The sequence below is a fragment of the Electrophorus electricus genome, chromosome 7 (assembly GCF_041902795.1).
Source record: "Electrophorus electricus isolate QZ-2024a chromosome 7, ASM4190279v1, whole genome shotgun sequence".
NCBI lineage: Eukaryota > Metazoa > Chordata > Actinopteri > Gymnotiformes > Gymnotidae > Electrophorus > Electrophorus electricus.
Window position 1 is genome coordinate 29,336,674 of NC_137503.1, and position 17,173 is coordinate 29,353,846.

Sequence of the window (17,173 nt, forward strand, 5' to 3'; positions counted from 1 at the left end):
GGGAACGGAAACGCTTAATGAAAATCAGTGGATTGCTAACAATTGAAGCCACATAGTGAATATCACACTCACTACTGCAGGATTCTCAAAACTGAAATATCCCCTTGTTAAGCAGTGTGTAAAAACCATTAAACAGCATTTAGTACCAACAGCACCGAATGAGGGTGAGTGTCGTGTGTGTGTGTGTGTGTGTGTGTGTGTACGTGTACGTGTACTGTTTCTCACTGCATCCTGCTGTGTGTCTTGTTTAGCCCTCTGCTCCCACCGTGACACATCTGAACCAGAACCTAGAAGAACCTCTGAACCAGGAGAGTGCTGAACCGGATGCTCCGACCATGGTCCAGGTGTCTATCACTAAGGTAAGATTTACCTTCCTGTCATATCACTTCTGAATTCAGTAGCTTTTTACATCTTTTAGTTAAGCTCTCTCTGGTGTACAGACATGTACTGTGTCTTCATATTGTTAACAACTGAAATTCATTTTTTTACTCTACAGGAATCAACTGTCAAAGAAACAAATTACATGGAGTCTTTGCCCCTGAACAGCGAGACTAAATTTGAACATAGTCCTTCACCTACACAGCTTAAGAAACTCGATCCATTAACAGCAGACAGTAGCACAGCTGCTGAAGACAGGAGTTCTGTGCCTGACACATCTGCCCAGCCTCTCGACACACTAATATCAGAGAGAACCGAGCCTGCTTCACAACTCTCCAGACCATCTGAATCGAGTGCTCACGAGCCTGAGGACGTGCTTCGAGACATCAGACGTGCTGCAGTAATGGAGGAACCTCAAGGAGTGATACCAGCAGCTGATCTCAAACCAGGAGAGACAGGACTGTTCACAGTAAAGCCTCTTGTGGAAGCTGTAGACATGGAGGCCATGAGCAAGGGGACCCAGCCAGTCCCTCAGGAGATGCTCCCTGACCGTGTGGAAGAGGAAAGGTCCATCTGCAGACCCACAGAGGAAGGAGCAGAGATACAGGCTGCTTTCAGTAAGGTCCCACAGGCAGCCAGCCCAGTCAGTGAGGTGGAGGAGCCCTCAGTGGCCACACTGAAGCTCTCTCGCCCAGACGCAGACACTGGTCCTCAGGAGCACACAGCACTGGTAAACTGTTACTTTACTCCTCCATCTTGTAATCCCTCATGTCTTACCTCCTGCATGCACTACTGCACATATTCTCATCTCTTTAAGTATCAGTCTTAAGCTCTCACTGGACAGGGCTGAACTACTGAGGTATTAAGACATACTAACTTGTTCACTGAAGGTGAACTGCACTGAACTTGTAGTACATGTCATTAATTATCCTTGTTGTCAGGCACGAGGTGCAGAGTGTGTTAAATAATGTCAGAAATCAAACTATACGGGTTTAAGGCATAAGAGAAAATTGGTGGAAAACCAGTTTTGAAAATCAGTGGATTGCTAACAATTGAAGCCACATACTGAATATCACACTCACCACTGCAGGATTCTCAAAACTGAAATATCCCCTTGTTAAGCAGTGTGTAAAAACCATTAAACAGCATTTAGTACCAACAGCACCGAATGAGGGTGAGTGTCGTGTGTGTGTGTGTGTGTGTGTGTGTGTGTGTGTGTACGTGTACTGTTTCTCACTGCATCCTGCTGTGTGTCTTGTTTAGCCCTCTGCTCCCACCGTGACACATCTGAACCAGAACCTAGAAGAACCTCTGAACCAGGAGAGTGCTGAACCGGATGCTCCGACCATGGTCCAGGTGTCTATCACTAAGGTAAGATTTACCTTCCTGTCATATCACTTCTGAATTCAGTAGCTTTTTACATCTTTTAGTTAAGCTCTCTCTGGTGTACAGACATGTACTGTCTCTTCATATTGTTAACAACTGAAATTCATTTTTTTACTCTACAGGAATCAACTGTCAAAGAAACAAATTACATGGAGTCTTTGCCCCTGAACAGCGAGACTAAATTTGAACATAGTCCTTCACCTACACAGCTTAAGAAACTCGATCCAGTAACAGCAGACAGTAGCACAGCTGCTGAAGACAGGAGTTCTGTGCCTGACACATCTGCCCAGCCTCTCGACACACTAATACCAGAGAGAACCGAGCCTGCTTCACAACTCTATAGACCATCTGAATCTAGCGCTCCCAAGACTGAGGACGTGCTTCGGGACATCAGACGTGCTGCAGTAATGGAGGAACCTCAAGGAGTGATACCAGCAGCTGATCTCAAACCAGGAGAGACAGGACCGTTCACAGTAAAGCCTCTTGTGGAAGCTGTAGACGTGGAGGCCATGAGCAAGGGGACCCAGCCATTCCCTCAGGAGATGCTCCCTGACCGTGTGGAAGAGGAAAGGTCCATCTGCAGACCCACAGAGGAAGGAGCAGAGATACAGGCTGCTTTCAGTAAGGTCCCACAGGCAGCCAGCCCAGTCAGTGAGGTGGAGGAGCCCTCAGTGGCCACACTGAAGCTCTCTCGGCCAGACGCAGACACTGGTCCTCAGGAGCACACAGCACTGGTAAACTGTTACTTTACTCCTCCATCTTGTAATCCCTCATGTCTTACCTCCTGCATGCACTACTGCACATATTCTCATCTCTTTAAGTATCAGTCTTAAGCTCTCACTGGACAGGGCTGAACTACTGAGGTATTAAGACATACTAACTTGTTCACTGAAGGTGAACTGCACTGAACTTGTAGTACATGTCATTAATTATCCTTGTTGTCAGGCACGAGGTGCAGAGTGTGTTAAATAATGTCAGAAATCAAACTATACGGGTTTAAGGCATAAGAGAAAATTGGTGGAAAACCAGTTTTGAAAATCAGTGGATTGCTAACAATTGAAGCCACATACTGAATATCACACTCACCACTGCAGGATTCTCAAAACTGAAATATCCCCTTGTTAAGCAGTGTGTAAAAACCATTAAACAGCATTTAGTACCAACAGCACCGAATGAGGGTGAGTGTCGTGTGTGTGTGTGTGTGTGTGTGTGTGTGTGTGTGTACGTGTACTGTTTCTCACTGCATCCTGCTGTGTGTCTTGTTTAGCCCTCTGCTCCCACCGTGACACATCTGAACCAGAACCTAGAAGAACCTCTGAACCAGGAGAGTGCTGAACCGGATGCTCCGACCATGGTCCAGGTGTCTATCACTAAGGTAAGATTTACCTTCCTGTCATATCACTTCTGAATTCAGTAGCTTTTTACATCTTTTAGTTAAGCTCTCTCTGGTGTACAGACATGTACTGTGTCTTCATATTGTTAACAACTGAAATTCATTTTTTTACTCTACAGGAATCAACTGTCAAAGAAACAAATTACATGGAGTCTTTGCCCCTGAACAGCGAGACTAAATTTGAACATAGTCCTTCACCTACACAGCTTAAGAAACTCGATCCATTAACAGCAGACAGTAGCACAGCTGCTGAAGACAGGAGTTCTGTGCCTGACACATCTGCCCAGCCTCTCGACACACTAATATCAGAGAGAACCGAGCCTGCTTCACAACTCTCCAGACCATCTGAATCGAGTGCTCACGAGCCTGAGGACGTGCTTCGAGACATCAGACGTGCTGCAGTAATGGAGGAACCTCAAGGAGTGATACCAGCAGCTGATCTCAAACCAGGAGAGACAGGACTGTTCACAGTAAAGCCTCTTGTGGAAGCTGTAGACGTGGAGGCCATGAGCAAGGGGACCCAGCCAGTCCCTCAGGAGATGCTCCCTGACCGTGTGGAAGAGGAAAGGTCCATCTGCAGACCCACAGAGGAAGGAGCAGAGATACAGGCTGCTTTCAGTAAGGTCCCACAGGCAGCCAGCCCAGTCAGTGAGGTGGAGGAGCCCTCAGTGGCCACACTGAAGCTCTCTCGCCCAGACGCAGACACTGGTCCTCAGGAGCACACAGCACTGGTAAACTGTTACTTTACTCCTCCATCTTGTAATCCCTCATGTCTTACCTCCTGCATGCACTACTGCACATATTCTCATCTCTTTAAGTATCAGTCTTAAGCTCTCACTGGACAGGGCTGAACTACTGAGGTATTAAGACATACTAACTTGTTCACTGAAGGTGAACTGCACTGAACTTGTAGTACATGTCATTAATTATCCTTGTTGTCAGGCACGAGGTGCAGAGTGTGTTAAATAATGTCAGAAATCAAACTATACGGGTTTAAGGCATAAGAGAAAATTGGTGGAAAACCAGTTTTGAAAATCAGTGGATTGCTAACAATTGAAGCCACATACTGAATATCACACTCACCACTGCAGGATTCTCAAAACTGAAATATCCCCTTGTTAAGCAGTGTGTAAAAACCATTAAACAGCATTTAGTACCAACAGCACCGAATGAGGGTGAGTGTCGTGTGTGTGTGTGTGTGTGTGTGTGTGTACGTGTACGTGTACTGTTTCTCACTGCATCCTGCTGTGTGTCTTGTTTAGCCCTCTGCTCCCACCGTGACACATCTGAACCAGAACCTAGAAGAACCTCTGAACCAGGAGAGTGCTGAACCGGATGCTCCGACCATGGTCCAGGTGTCTATCACTAAGGTAAGATTTACCTTCCTGTCATATCACTTCTGAATTCAGTAGCTTTTTACATCTTTTAGTTAAGCTCTCTCTGGTGTACAGACATGTACTGTGTCTTCATATTGTTAACAACTGAAATTCATTTTTTTACTCTACAGGAATCAACTGTCAAAGAAACAAATTACATGGAGTCTTTGCCCCTGAACAGCGAGACTAAATTTGAACATAGTCCTTCACCTACACAGCTTAAGAAACTCGATCCATTAACAGCAGACAGTAGCACAGCTGCTGAAGACAGGAGTTCTGTGCCTGACACATCTGCCCAGCCTCTCGACACACTAATATCAGAGAGAACCGAGCCTGCTTCACAACTCTCCAGACCATCTGAATCGAGTGCTCACGAGCCTGAGGACGTGCTTCGAGACATCAGACGTGCTGCAGTAATGGAGGAACCTCAAGGAGTGATACCAGCAGCTGATCTCAAACCAGGAGAGACAGGACTGTTCACAGTAAAGCCTCTTGTGGAAGCTGTAGACGTGGAGGCCATGAGCAAGGGGACCCAGCCAGTCCCTCAGGAGATGCTCCCTGACCGTGTGGAAGAGGAAAGGTCCATCTGCAGACCCACAGAGGAAGGAGCAGAGATACAGGCTGCTTTCAGTAAGGTCCCACAGGCAGCCAGCCCAGTCAGTGAGGTGGAGGAGCCCTCAGTGGCCACACTGAAGCTCTCTCGCCCAGACGCAGACACTGGTCCTCAGGAGCACACAGCACTGGTAAACTGTTACTTTACTCCTCCATCTTGTAATCCCTCATGTCTTACCTCCTGCATGCACTACTGCACATATTCTCATCTCTTTAAGTATCAGTCTTAAGCTCTCACTGGACAGGGCTGAACTACTGAGGTATTAAGACATACTAACTTGTTCACTGAAGGTGAACTGCACTGAACTTGTAGTACATGTCATTAATTATCCTTGTTGTCAGGCACGAGGTGCAGAGTGTGTTAAATAATGTCAGAAATCAAACTATACGGGTTTAAGGCATAAGAGAAAATTGGTGGAAAACCAGTTTTGAAAATCAGTGGATTGCTAACAATTGAAGCCACATACTAAATATCACACTCACCACTGCAGGATTCTCAAAACTGAAATATCCCCTTGTTAAGCAGTGTGTAAAAACCATTAAACAGCATTTAGTACCAACAGCACCGAATGAGGGTGAGTGTCGTGTGTGTGTGTGTGTGTGTGTGTGTGTGTACGTGTACTGTTTCTCACTGCATCCTGCTGTGTGTCTTGTTTAGCCCTCTGCTCCCACCGTGACACATCTGAACCAGAACCTAGAAGAACCTCTGAACCAGGAGAGTGCTGAACCGGATGCTCCGACCATGGTCCAGGTGTCTATCACTAAGGTAAGATTTACCTTCCTGTCATATCACTTCTGAATTCAGTAGCTTTTTACATCTTTTAGTTAAGCTCTCTCTGGTGTACAGACATGTACTGTGTCTTCATATTGTTAACAACTGAAATTCATTTTTTTACTCTACAGGAATCAACTGTCAAAGAAACAAATTACATGGAGTCTTTGCCCCTGAACAGCGAGACTAAATTTGAACATAGTCCTTCACCTACACAGCTTAAGAAACTCGATCCATTAACAGCAGACAGTAGCACAGCTGCTGAAGACAGGAGTTCTGTGCCTGACACATCTGCCCAGCCTCTCGACACACTAATATCAGAGAGAACCGAGCCTGCTTCACAACTCTCCAGACCATCTGAATCGAGTGCTCACGAGCCTGAGGACGTGCTTCGAGACATCAGACGTGCTGCAGTAATGGAGGAACCTCAAGGAGTGATACCAGCAGCTGATCTCAAACCAGGAGAGACAGGACTGTTCACAGTAAAGCCTCTTGTGGAAGCTGTAGACGTGGAGGCCATGAGCAAGGGGACCCAGCCAGTCCCTCAGGAGATGCTCCCTGACCGTGTGGAAGAGGAAAGGTCCATCTGCAGACCCACAGAGGAAGGAGCAGAGATACAGGCTGCTTTCAGTAAGGTCCCACAGGCAGCCAGCCCAGTCAGTGAGGTGGAGGAGCCCTCAGTGGCCACACTGAAGCTCTCTCGCCCAGACGCAGACACTGGTCCTCAGGAGCACACAGCACTGGTAAACTGTTACTTTACTCCTCCATCTTGTAATCCCTCATGTCTTACCTCCTGCATGCACTACTGCACATATTCTCATCTCTTTAAGTATCAGTCTTAAGCTCTCACTGGACAGGGCTGAACTACTGAGGTATTAAGACATACTAACTTGTTCACTGAAGGTGAACTGCACTGAACTTGTAGTACATGTCATTAATTATCCTTGTTGTCAGGCACGAGGTGCAGAGTGTGTTAAATAATGTCAGAAATCAAACTATACGGGTTTAAGGCATAAGAGAAAATTGGTGGAAAACCAGTTTTGAAAATCAGTGGATTGCTAACAATTGAAGCCACATACTGAATATCACACTCACCACTGCAGGATTCTCAAAACTGAAATATCCCCTTGTTAAGCAGTGTGTAAAAACCATTAAACAGCATTTAGTACCAACAGCACCGAATGAGGGTGAGTGTCGTGTGTGTGTGTGTGTGTGTGTGTGTGTGTGTGTGTGTGTGTGTACGTGTACTGTTTCTCACTGCATCCTGCTGTGTGTCTTGTTTAGCCCTCTGCTCCCACCGTGACACATCTGAACCAGAACCTAGAAGAAGCTCTGAACCAGGAGAGTGCTGAACCGGATGCTCCGACCATGGTCCAGGTGTCTATCACTAAGGTAAGATTTACCTTCCTGTCATATCACTTCTGAATTCAGTAGCTTTTTACATCTTTTAGTTAAGCTCTCTCTGGTGTACAGACATGTACTGTGTCTTCATATTGTTAACAACTGAAATTCATTTTTTTACTCTACAGGAATCAACTGTCAAAGAAACAAATTACATGGAGTCTTTGCCCCTGAACAGCGAGACTAAATTTGAACATAGTCCTTCACCTACACAGCTTAAGAAACTCGATCCATTAACAGCAGACAGTAGCACAGCTGCTGAAGACAGGAGTTCTGTGCCTGACACATCTGCCCAGCCTCTCGACACACTAATATCAGAGAGAACCGAGCCTGCTTCACAACTCTCCAGACCATCTGAATCGAGTGCTCCCGAGCCTGAGGACGTGCTTCGGGACATCAGACGTGCTGCAGTAATGGAGGAACCTCAAGGAGTGATACCAGCAGCTGATCTCAAACCAGGAGAGACAGGACCGTTCACAGTAAAGCCTCTTGTGGAAGCTGTAGACGTGGAGGCCATGAGCAAGGGGACCCAGCCATTCCCTCAGGAGATGCTCCCTGACCGTGTGGAAGAGGACCTTTCCTCTTCCACACGGTCAGGGAGCATCTGCAGACCCACAGAGGAAGGAGCAGAGATACAGGCTGCTTTCAGTAAGGTCCCACAGGCAGCCAGCCCAGTCAGTGAGGTGGAGGAGCCCTCAGTGGCCACACTGAAGCTCTCTCGCCCAGACGCAGACACTGGTCCTCAGGAGCACACAGCACTGGTAAACTGTTACTTTACTCCTCCATCTTGTAATCCCTCATGTCTTACCTCCTGCATGCACTACTGCACATATTCTCATCTCTTTAAGTATTAGTCTTAAGCTCTGACTGGACAGGGCTGAACTACTGAGGTATTAAGACATACTAACTTGTTCACTGAAGGTGAACTGCACTGAACTTGTAGTACATGTCATTAATTATCCTTGTTGTCAGGAACGAGGTGCAGAGTGTGTTAAATAATGTCAGAAGTCAAACTATACGGGTATAAGGCATAAGAGAAAATTGGTGGAAAACACTGAGTTTCATTGATGGGGTCAGTCCTCATATCTCCATCAACTACAGTGTATGTGGGACTTTGAGGTTGTGAATTAAAAAGGTGTGAAGTCCAGCTGTGGATAAGCATCTGATGTAGAAGTGTAAAAAGCACAGTCACTGCCAGACTCTCACTGTGTTCAGAGAAGTAGCCATCAATATCTGTGCTACTCTGGGAACGGAAACGCTTAATGAAAATCAGTGGATTGCTAACAATTGAAGCCACATAGTGAATATCACACTCACTACTGCAGGATTCTCAAAACTGAAATATCCCCTTGTTAAGCAGTGTGTAAAAACCATTAAACAGCATTTAGTACCAACAGCACCGAATGAGGGTGAGTGTCGTGTGTGTGTGTGTGTGTGTGTACGTGTACGTGTACTGTTTCTCACTGCATCCTGCTGTGTGTCTTGTTTAGCCCTCTGCTCCCACCGTGACACATCTGAACCAGAACCTAGAAGAACCTCTGAACCAGGAGAGTGCTGAACCGGATGCTCCGACCATGGTCCAGGTGTCTATCACTAAGGTAAGATTTACCTTCCTGTCATATCACTTCTGAATTCAGTAGCTTTTTACATCTTTTAGTTAAGCTCTCTCTGGTGTACAGACATGTACTGTGTCTTCATATTGTTAACAACTGAAATTCATTTTTTTACTCTACAGGAATCAACTGTCAAAGAAACAAATTACATGGAGTCTTTGCCCCTGAACAGCGAGACTAAATTTGAACATAGTCCTTCACCTACACAGCTTAAGAAACTCGATCCATTAACAGCAGACAGTAGCACAGCTGCTGAAGACAGGAGTTCTGTGCCTGACACATCTGCCCAGCCTCTCGACACACTAATATCAGAGAGAACCGAGCCTGCTTCACAACTCTCCAGACCATCTGAATCGAGTGCTCACGAGCCTGAGGACGTGCTTCGAGACATCAGACGTGCTGCAGTAATGGAGGAACCTCAAGGAGTGATACCAGCAGCTGATCTCAAACCAGGAGAGACAGGACTGTTCACAGTAAAGCCTCTTGTGGAAGCTGTAGACATGCAGGTCATGAGCAAGGGGACCCAGCCAGTCCCTCAGGAGATGCTCCCTGACCGTGTGGAAGAGGAAAGGTCCATCTGCAGACCCACAGAGGAAGGAGCAGAGATACAGGCTGCTTTCAGTAAGGTCCCACAGGCAGCCAGCCCAGTCAGTGAGGTGGAGGAGCCCTCAGTGGCCACACTGAAGCTCTCTCGCCCAGACGCAGACACTGGTCCTCAGGAGCACACAGCACTGGTAAACTGTTACTTTACTCCTCCATCTTGTAATCCCTCATGTCTTACCTCCTGCATGCACTACTGCACATATTCTCATCTCTTTAAGTATCAGTCTTAAGCTCTCACTGGACAGGGCTGAACTACTGAGGTATTAAGACATACTAACTTGTTCACTGAAGGTGAACTGCACTGAACTTGTAGTACATGTCATTAATTATCCTTGTTGTCAGGAACGAGGTGCAGAGTGTGTTAAATAATGTCAGAAGTCAAACTATACGGGTATAAGGCATAAGAGAAAATTGGTGGAAAACACTGAGTTTCATTGATGGGGTCAGTCCTCATATCTCCATCAACTACAGTGTATGTGGGACTTTGAGGTTGTGAATTAAAAAGGTGTGAAGTCCAGCTGTGGATAAGCATCTGATGTAGAAGTGTAAAAAGCACAGTCACTGCCAGACTCTCACTGTGTTCAGAGAAGTAGCCATCAATATCTGTGCTACTCTGGGAACGGAAACGCTTAATGAAAATCAGTGGATTGCTAACAATTGAAGCCACATAGTGAATATCACACTCACTACTGCAGGATTCTCAAAACTGAAATATCCCCTTGTTAAGCAGTGTGTAAAAACCATTAAACAGCATTTAGTACCAACAGCACCGAATGAGGGTGAGTGTCGTGTGTGTGTGTGTGTGTGTGTACGTGTACGTGTACTGTTTCTCACTGCATCCTGCTGTGTGTCTTGTTTAGCCCTCTGCTCCCACCGTGACACATCTGAACCAGAACCTAGAAGAACCTCTGAACCAGGAGAGTGCTGAACCGGATGCTCCGACCATGGTCCAGGTGTCTATCACTAAGGTAAGATTTACCTTCCTGTCATATCACTTCTGAATTCAGTAGCTTTTTACATCTTTTAGTTAAGCTCTCTCTGGTGTACAGACATGTACTGTGTCTTCATATTGTTAACAACTGAAATTCATTTTTTTACTCTACAGGAATCAACTGTCAAAGAAACAAATTACATGGAGTCTTTGCCCCTGAACAGCGAGACTAAATTTGAACATAGTCCTTCACCTACACAGCTTAAGAAACTCGATCCATTAACAGCAGACAGTAGCACAGCTGCTGAAGACAGGAGTTCTGTGCCTGACACATCTGCCCAGCCTCTCGACACACTAATATCAGAGAGAACCGAGCCTGCTTCACAACTCTCCAGACCATCTGAATCGAGTGCTCACGAGCCTGAGGACGTGCTTCGAGACATCAGACGTGCTGCAGTAATGGAGGAACCTCAAGGAGTGATACCAGCAGCTGATCTCAAACCAGGAGAGACAGGACTGTTCACAGTAAAGCCTCTTGTGGAAGCTGTAGACGTGGAGGCCATGAGCAAGGGGACCCAGCCAGTCCCTCAGGAGATGCTCCCTGACCGTGTGGAAGAGGAAAGGTCCATCTGCAGACCCACAGAGGAAGGAGCAGAGATACAGGCTGCTTTCAGTAAGGTCCCACAGGCAGCCAGCCCAGTCAGTGAGGTGGAGGAGCCCTCAGTGGCCACACTGAAGCTCTCTCGCCCAGACGCAGACACTGGTCCTCAGGAGCACACAGCACTGGTAAACTGTTACTTTACTCCTCCATCTTGTAATCCCTCATGTCTTACCTCCTGCATGCACTACTGCACATATTCTCATCTCTTTAAGTATCAGTCTTAAGCTCTCACTGGACAGGGCTGAACTACTGAGGTATTAAGACATACTAACTTGTTCACTGAAGGTGAACTGCACTGAACTTGTAGTACATGTCATTAATTATCCTTGTTGTCAGGCACGAGGTGCAGAGTGTGTTAAATAATGTCAGAAATCAAACTATACGGGTTTAAGGCATAAGAGAAAATTGGTGGAAAACCAGTTTTGAAAATCAGTGGATTGCTAACAATTGAAGCCACATACTGAATATCACACTCACCACTGCAGGATTCTCAAAACTGAAATATCCCCTTGTTAAGCAGTGTGTAAAAACCATTAAACAGCATTTAGTACCAACAGCACCGAATGAGGGTGAGTGTCGTGTGTGTGTGTGTGTGTGTGTGTGTGTGTACGTGTACTGTTTCTCACTGCATCCTGCTGTGTGTCTTGTTTAGCCCTCTGCTCCCACCGTGACACATCTGAACCAGAACCTAGAAGAACCTCTGAACCAGGAGAGTGCTGAACCGGATGCTCCGACCATGGTCCAGGTGTCTATCACTAAGGTAAGATTTACCTTCCTGTCATATCACTTCTGAATTCAGTAGCTTTTTACATCTTTTAGTTAAGCTCTCTCTGGTGTACAGACATGTACTGTGTCTTCATATTGTTAACAACTGAAATTCATTTTTTTACTCTACAGGAATCAACTGTCAAAGAAACAAATTACATGGAGTCTTTGCCCCTGAACAGCGAGACTAAATTTGAACATAGTCCTTCACCTACACAGCTTAAGAAACTCGATCCATTAACAGCAGACAGTAGCACAGCTGCTGAAGACAGGAGTTCTGTGCCTGACACATCTGCCCAGCCTCTCGACACACTAATATCAGAGAGAACCGAGCCTGCTTCACAACTCTCCAGACCATCTGAATCGAGTGCTCACGAGCCTGAGGACGTGCTTCGAGACATCAGACGTGCTGCAGTAATGGAGGAACCTCAAGGAGTGATACCAGCAGCTGATCTCAAACCAGGAGAGACAGGACTGTTCACAGTAAAGCCTCTTGTGGAAGCTGTAGACGTGGAGGCCATGAGCAAGGGGACCCAGCCAGTCCCTCAGGAGATGCTCCCTGACCGTGTGGAAGAGGAAAGGTCCATCTGCAGACCCACAGAGGAAGGAGCAGAGATACAGGCTGCTTTCAGTAAGGTCCCACAGGCAGCCAGCCCAGTCAGTGAGGTGGAGGAGCCCTCAGTGGCCACACTGAAGCTCTCTCGCCCAGACGCAGACACTGGTCCTCAGGAGCACACAGCACTGGTAAACTGTTACTTTACTCCTCCATCTTGTAATCCCTCATGTCTTACCTCCTGCATGCACTACTGCACATATTCTCATCTCTTTAAGTATCAGTCTTAAGCTCTCACTGGACAGGGCTGAACTACTGAGGTATTAAGACATACTAACTTGTTCACTGAAGGTGAACTGCACTGAACTTGTAGTACATGTCATTAATTATCCTTGTTGTCAGGCACGAGGTGCAGAGTGTGTTAAATAATGTCAGAAATCAAACTATACGGGTTTAAGGCATAAGAGAAAATTGGTGGAAAACCAGTTTTGAAAATCAGTGGATTGCTAACAATTGAAGCCACATACTAAATATCACACTCACCACTGCAGGATTCTCAAAACTGAAATATCCCCTTGTTAAGCAGTGTGTAAAAACCATTAAACAGCATTTAGTACCAACAGCACCGAATGAGGGTGAGTGTCGTGTGTGTGTGTGTGTGTGTGTGTGTGTGTACGTGTACTGTTTCTCACTGCATCCTGCTGTGTGTCTTGTTTAGCCCTCTGCTCCCACCGTGACACATCTGAACCAGAACCTAGAAGAACCTCTGAACCAGGAGAGTGCTGAACCGGATGCTCCGACCATGGTCCAGGTGTCTATCACTAAGGTAAGATTTACCTTCCTGTCATATCACTTCTGAATTCAGTAGCTTTTTACATCTTTTAGTTAAGCTCTCTCTGGTGTACAGACATGTACTGTGTCTTCATATTGTTAACAACTGAAATTCATTTTTTTACTCTACAGGAATCAACTGTCAAAGAAACAAATTACATGGAGTCTTTGCCCCTGAACAGCGAGACTAAATTTGAACATAGTCCTTCACCTACACAGCTTAAGAAACTCGATCCATTAACAGCAGACAGTAGCACAGCTGCTGAAGACAGGAGTTCTGTGCCTGACACATCTGCCCAGCCTCTCGACACACTAATATCAGAGAGAACCGAGCCTGCTTCACAACTCTCCAGACCATCTGAATCGAGTGCTCACGAGCCTGAGGACGTGCTTCGAGACATCAGACGTGCTGCAGTAATGGAGGAACCTCAAGGAGTGATACCAGCAGCTGATCTCAAACCAGGAGAGACAGGACTGTTCACAGTAAAGCCTCTTGTGGAAGCTGTAGACGTGGAGGCCATGAGCAAGGGGACCCAGCCAGTCCCTCAGGAGATGCTCCCTGACCGTGTGGAAGAGGAAAGGTCCATCTGCAGACCCACAGAGGAAGGAGCAGAGATACAGGCTGCTTTCAGTAAGGTCCCACAGGCAGCCAGCCCAGTCAGTGAGGTGGAGGAGCCCTCAGTGGCCACACTGAAGCTCTCTCGCCCAGACGCAGACACTGGTCCTCAGGAGCACACAGCACTGGTAAACTGTTACTTTACTCCTCCATCTTGTAATCCCTCATGTCTTACCTCCTGCATGCACTACTGCACATATTCTCATCTCTTTAAGTATCAGTCTTAAGCTCTCACTGGACAGGGCTGAACTACTGAGGTATTAAGACATACTAACTTGTTCACTGAAGGTGAACTGCACTGAACTTGTAGTACATGTCATTAATTATCCTTGTTGTCAGGCACGAGGTGCAGAGTGTGTTAAATAATGTCAGAAATCAAACTATACGGGTTTAAGGCATAAGAGAAAATTGGTGGAAAACCAGTTTTGAAAATCAGTGGATTGCTAACAATTGAAGCCACATACTAAATATCACACTCACCACTGCAGGATTCTCAAAACTGAAATATCCCCTTGTTAAGCAGTGTGTAAAAACCATTAAACAGCATTTAGTACCAACAGCACCGAATGAGGGTGAGTGTCGTGTGTGTGTGTGTGTGTGTGTGTGTGTGTGTACGTGTACTGTTTCTCACTGCATCCTGCTGTGTGTCTTGTTTAGCCCTCTGCTCCCACCGTGACACATCTGAACCAGAACCTAGAAGAACCTCTGAACCAGGAGAGTGCTGAACCGGATGCTCCGACCATGGTCCAGGTGTCTATCACTAAGGTAAGATTTACCTTCCTGTCATATCACTTCTGAATTCAGTAGCTTTTTACATCTTTTAGTTAAGCTCTCGCTGGTGTACAGACATGTACTGTGTCTTCATATTGTTAACAACTGAAATTCATTTTTTTACTCTACAGGAATCAACTGTCAAAGAAACAAATTACATGGAGTCTTTGCCCCTGAACAGCGAGACTAAATTTGAACATAGTCCTTCACCTACACAGCTTAAGAAACTCGATCCATTAACAGCAGACAGTAGCACAGCTGCTGAAGACAGGAGTTCTGTGCCTGACACATCTGCCCAGCCTCTCGACACACTAATATCAGAGAGAACCGAGCCTGCTTCACAACTCTCCAGACCATCTGAATCGAGTGCTCACGAGCCTGAGGACGTGCTTCGAGACATCAGACGTGCTGCAGTAATGGAGGAACCTCAAGGAGTGATACCAGCAGCTGATCTCAAACCAGGAGAGACAGGACTGTTCACAGTAAAGCCTCTTGTGGAAGCTGTAGACGTGGAGGCCATGAGCAAGGGGACCCAGCCAGTCCCTCAGGAGATGCTCCCTGACCGTGTGGAAGAGGAAAGGTCCATCTGCAGACCCACAGAGGAAGGAGCAGAGATACAGGCTGCTTTCAGTAAGGTCCCACAGGCAGCCAGCCCAGTCAGTGAGGTGGAGGAGCCCTCAGTGGCCACACTGAAGCTCTCTCGCCCAGACGCAGACACTGGTCCTCAGGAGCACACAGCACTGGTAAACTGTTACTTTACTCCTCCATCTTGTAATCCCTCATGTCTTACCTCCTGCATGCACTACTGCACATATTCTCATCTCTTTAAGTATCAGTCTTAAGCTCTCACTGGACAGGGCTGAACTACTGAGGTATTAAGACATACTAACTTGTTCACTGAAGGTGAACTGCACTGAACTTGTAGTACATGTCATTAATTATCCTTGTTGTCAGGCACGAGGTGCAGAGTGTGTTAAATAATGTCAGAAATCAAACTATACGGGTTTAAGGCATAAGAGAAAATTGGTGGAAAACCAGTTTTGAAAATCAGTGGATTGCTAACAATTGAAGCCACATACTGAATATCACACTCACCACTGCAGGATTCTCAAAACTGAAATATCCCCTTGTTAAGCAGTGTGTAAAAACCATTAAACAGCATTTAGTACCAACAGCACCGAATGAGGGTGAGTGTCGTGTGTGTGTGTGTGTGTGTGTGTGTGTACGTGTACTGTTTCTCACTGCATCCTGCTGTGTGTCTTGTTTAGCCCTCTGCTCCCACCGTGACACATCTGAACCAGAACCTAGAAGAAGCTCTGAACCAGGAGAGTGCTGAACCGGATGCTCCGACCATGGTCCAGGTGTCTATCACTAAGGTAAGATTTACCTTCCTGTCATATCACTTCTGAATTCAGTAGCTTTTTACATCTTTTAGTTAAGCTCTCTCTGGTGTACAGACATGTACTGTGTCTTCATATTGTTAACAACTGAAATTCATTTTTTTACTCTACAGGAATCAACTGTCAAAGAAACAAATTACATGGAGTCTTTGCCCCTGAACAGCGAGACTAAATTTGAACATAGTCCTTCACCTACACAGCTTAAGAAACTCGATCCATTAACAGCAGACAGTAGCACAGCTGCTGAAGACAGGAGTTCTGTGCCTGACACATCTGCCCAGCCTCTCGACACACTAATATCAGAGAGAACCGAGCCTGCTTCACAACTCTCCAGACCATCTGAATCGAGTGCTCCTGAGCCTGAGGACGTGCTTCGGGACATCAGACGTGCTGCAGTAATGGAGGAACCTCAAGGAGTGATACCAGCAGCTGATCTCAAACCAGGAGAGACAGGACCGTTCACAGTAAAGCCTCTTGTGGAAGCTGTAGACGTGGAGGCCATGAGCAAGGGGACCCAGCCATTCCCTCAGGAGATGCTCCCTGACCGTGTGGAAGAGGACCTTTCCTCTTCCACACGGTCAGGGAGCATCTGCAGACCCACAGAGGAAGGAGCAGAGATACAGGCTGCTTTCAGTAAGGTCCCACAGGCAGCCAGCCCAGTCAGTGAGGTGGAGGAGCCCTCAGTGGCCACACTGAAGCTCTCTCGCCCAGACGCAGACACTGGTCCTCAGGAGCACACAGCACTGGTAAACTGTTACTTTACTCCTCCATCTTGTAATCCCTCATGTCTTACCTCCTGCATGCACTACTGCACATATTCTCATCTCTTTAAGTATTAGTCTTAAGCTCTGACTGGACAGGGCTGAACTACTGAGGTATTAAGACATACTAACTTGTTCACTGAAGGTGAACTGCACTGAACTTGTAGTACATGTCATTAATTATCCTTGTTGTCAGGAACGAGGTGCAGAGTGTGTTAAATAATGTCAGAAGTCAAACTATACGGGTATAAGGCATAAGAGAAAATTGGTGGAAAACACTGAGTTTCATTGATGGGGTCAGTCCTCATATCTCCATCAACTACAGTGTATGTGGGACTTTGAGGTTGTGA

General features: G+C 46.4%; 1 protein-coding gene across 1 annotated transcript in view; it reads left to right on the top strand.

Moving 5' to 3' along the window:
• LOC113569314 (uncharacterized) overlaps window positions 1-17,173 on the top strand; it is a 64,427-nt gene that overhangs the window by 40,194 nt on the left and 7,060 nt on the right. Inside the window, exons 64-87 of the mRNA XM_081717329.1 lie at window positions 252-359; window positions 497-1,108; window positions 1,642-1,749; window positions 1,887-2,498; window positions 3,032-3,139; window positions 3,277-3,888; window positions 4,420-4,527; window positions 4,665-5,276; window positions 5,804-5,911; window positions 6,049-6,660; window positions 7,202-7,309; window positions 7,447-8,079; window positions 8,809-8,916; window positions 9,054-9,665; window positions 10,395-10,502; window positions 10,640-11,251; window positions 11,779-11,886; window positions 12,024-12,635; window positions 13,163-13,270; window positions 13,408-14,019; window positions 14,549-14,656; window positions 14,794-15,405; window positions 15,931-16,038; window positions 16,176-16,808. Coding sequence (XP_081573455.1) covers window positions 252-359; window positions 497-1,108; window positions 1,642-1,749; window positions 1,887-2,498; window positions 3,032-3,139; window positions 3,277-3,888; window positions 4,420-4,527; window positions 4,665-5,276; window positions 5,804-5,911; window positions 6,049-6,660; window positions 7,202-7,309; window positions 7,447-8,079; window positions 8,809-8,916; window positions 9,054-9,665; window positions 10,395-10,502; window positions 10,640-11,251; window positions 11,779-11,886; window positions 12,024-12,635; window positions 13,163-13,270; window positions 13,408-14,019; window positions 14,549-14,656; window positions 14,794-15,405; window positions 15,931-16,038; window positions 16,176-16,808 — 8,682 coding nt within the window. The remainder of the gene's footprint in view (window positions 1-251; window positions 360-496; window positions 1,109-1,641; window positions 1,750-1,886; window positions 2,499-3,031; window positions 3,140-3,276; window positions 3,889-4,419; window positions 4,528-4,664; window positions 5,277-5,803; window positions 5,912-6,048; window positions 6,661-7,201; window positions 7,310-7,446; window positions 8,080-8,808; window positions 8,917-9,053; window positions 9,666-10,394; window positions 10,503-10,639; window positions 11,252-11,778; window positions 11,887-12,023; window positions 12,636-13,162; window positions 13,271-13,407; window positions 14,020-14,548; window positions 14,657-14,793; window positions 15,406-15,930; window positions 16,039-16,175; window positions 16,809-17,173) is intronic.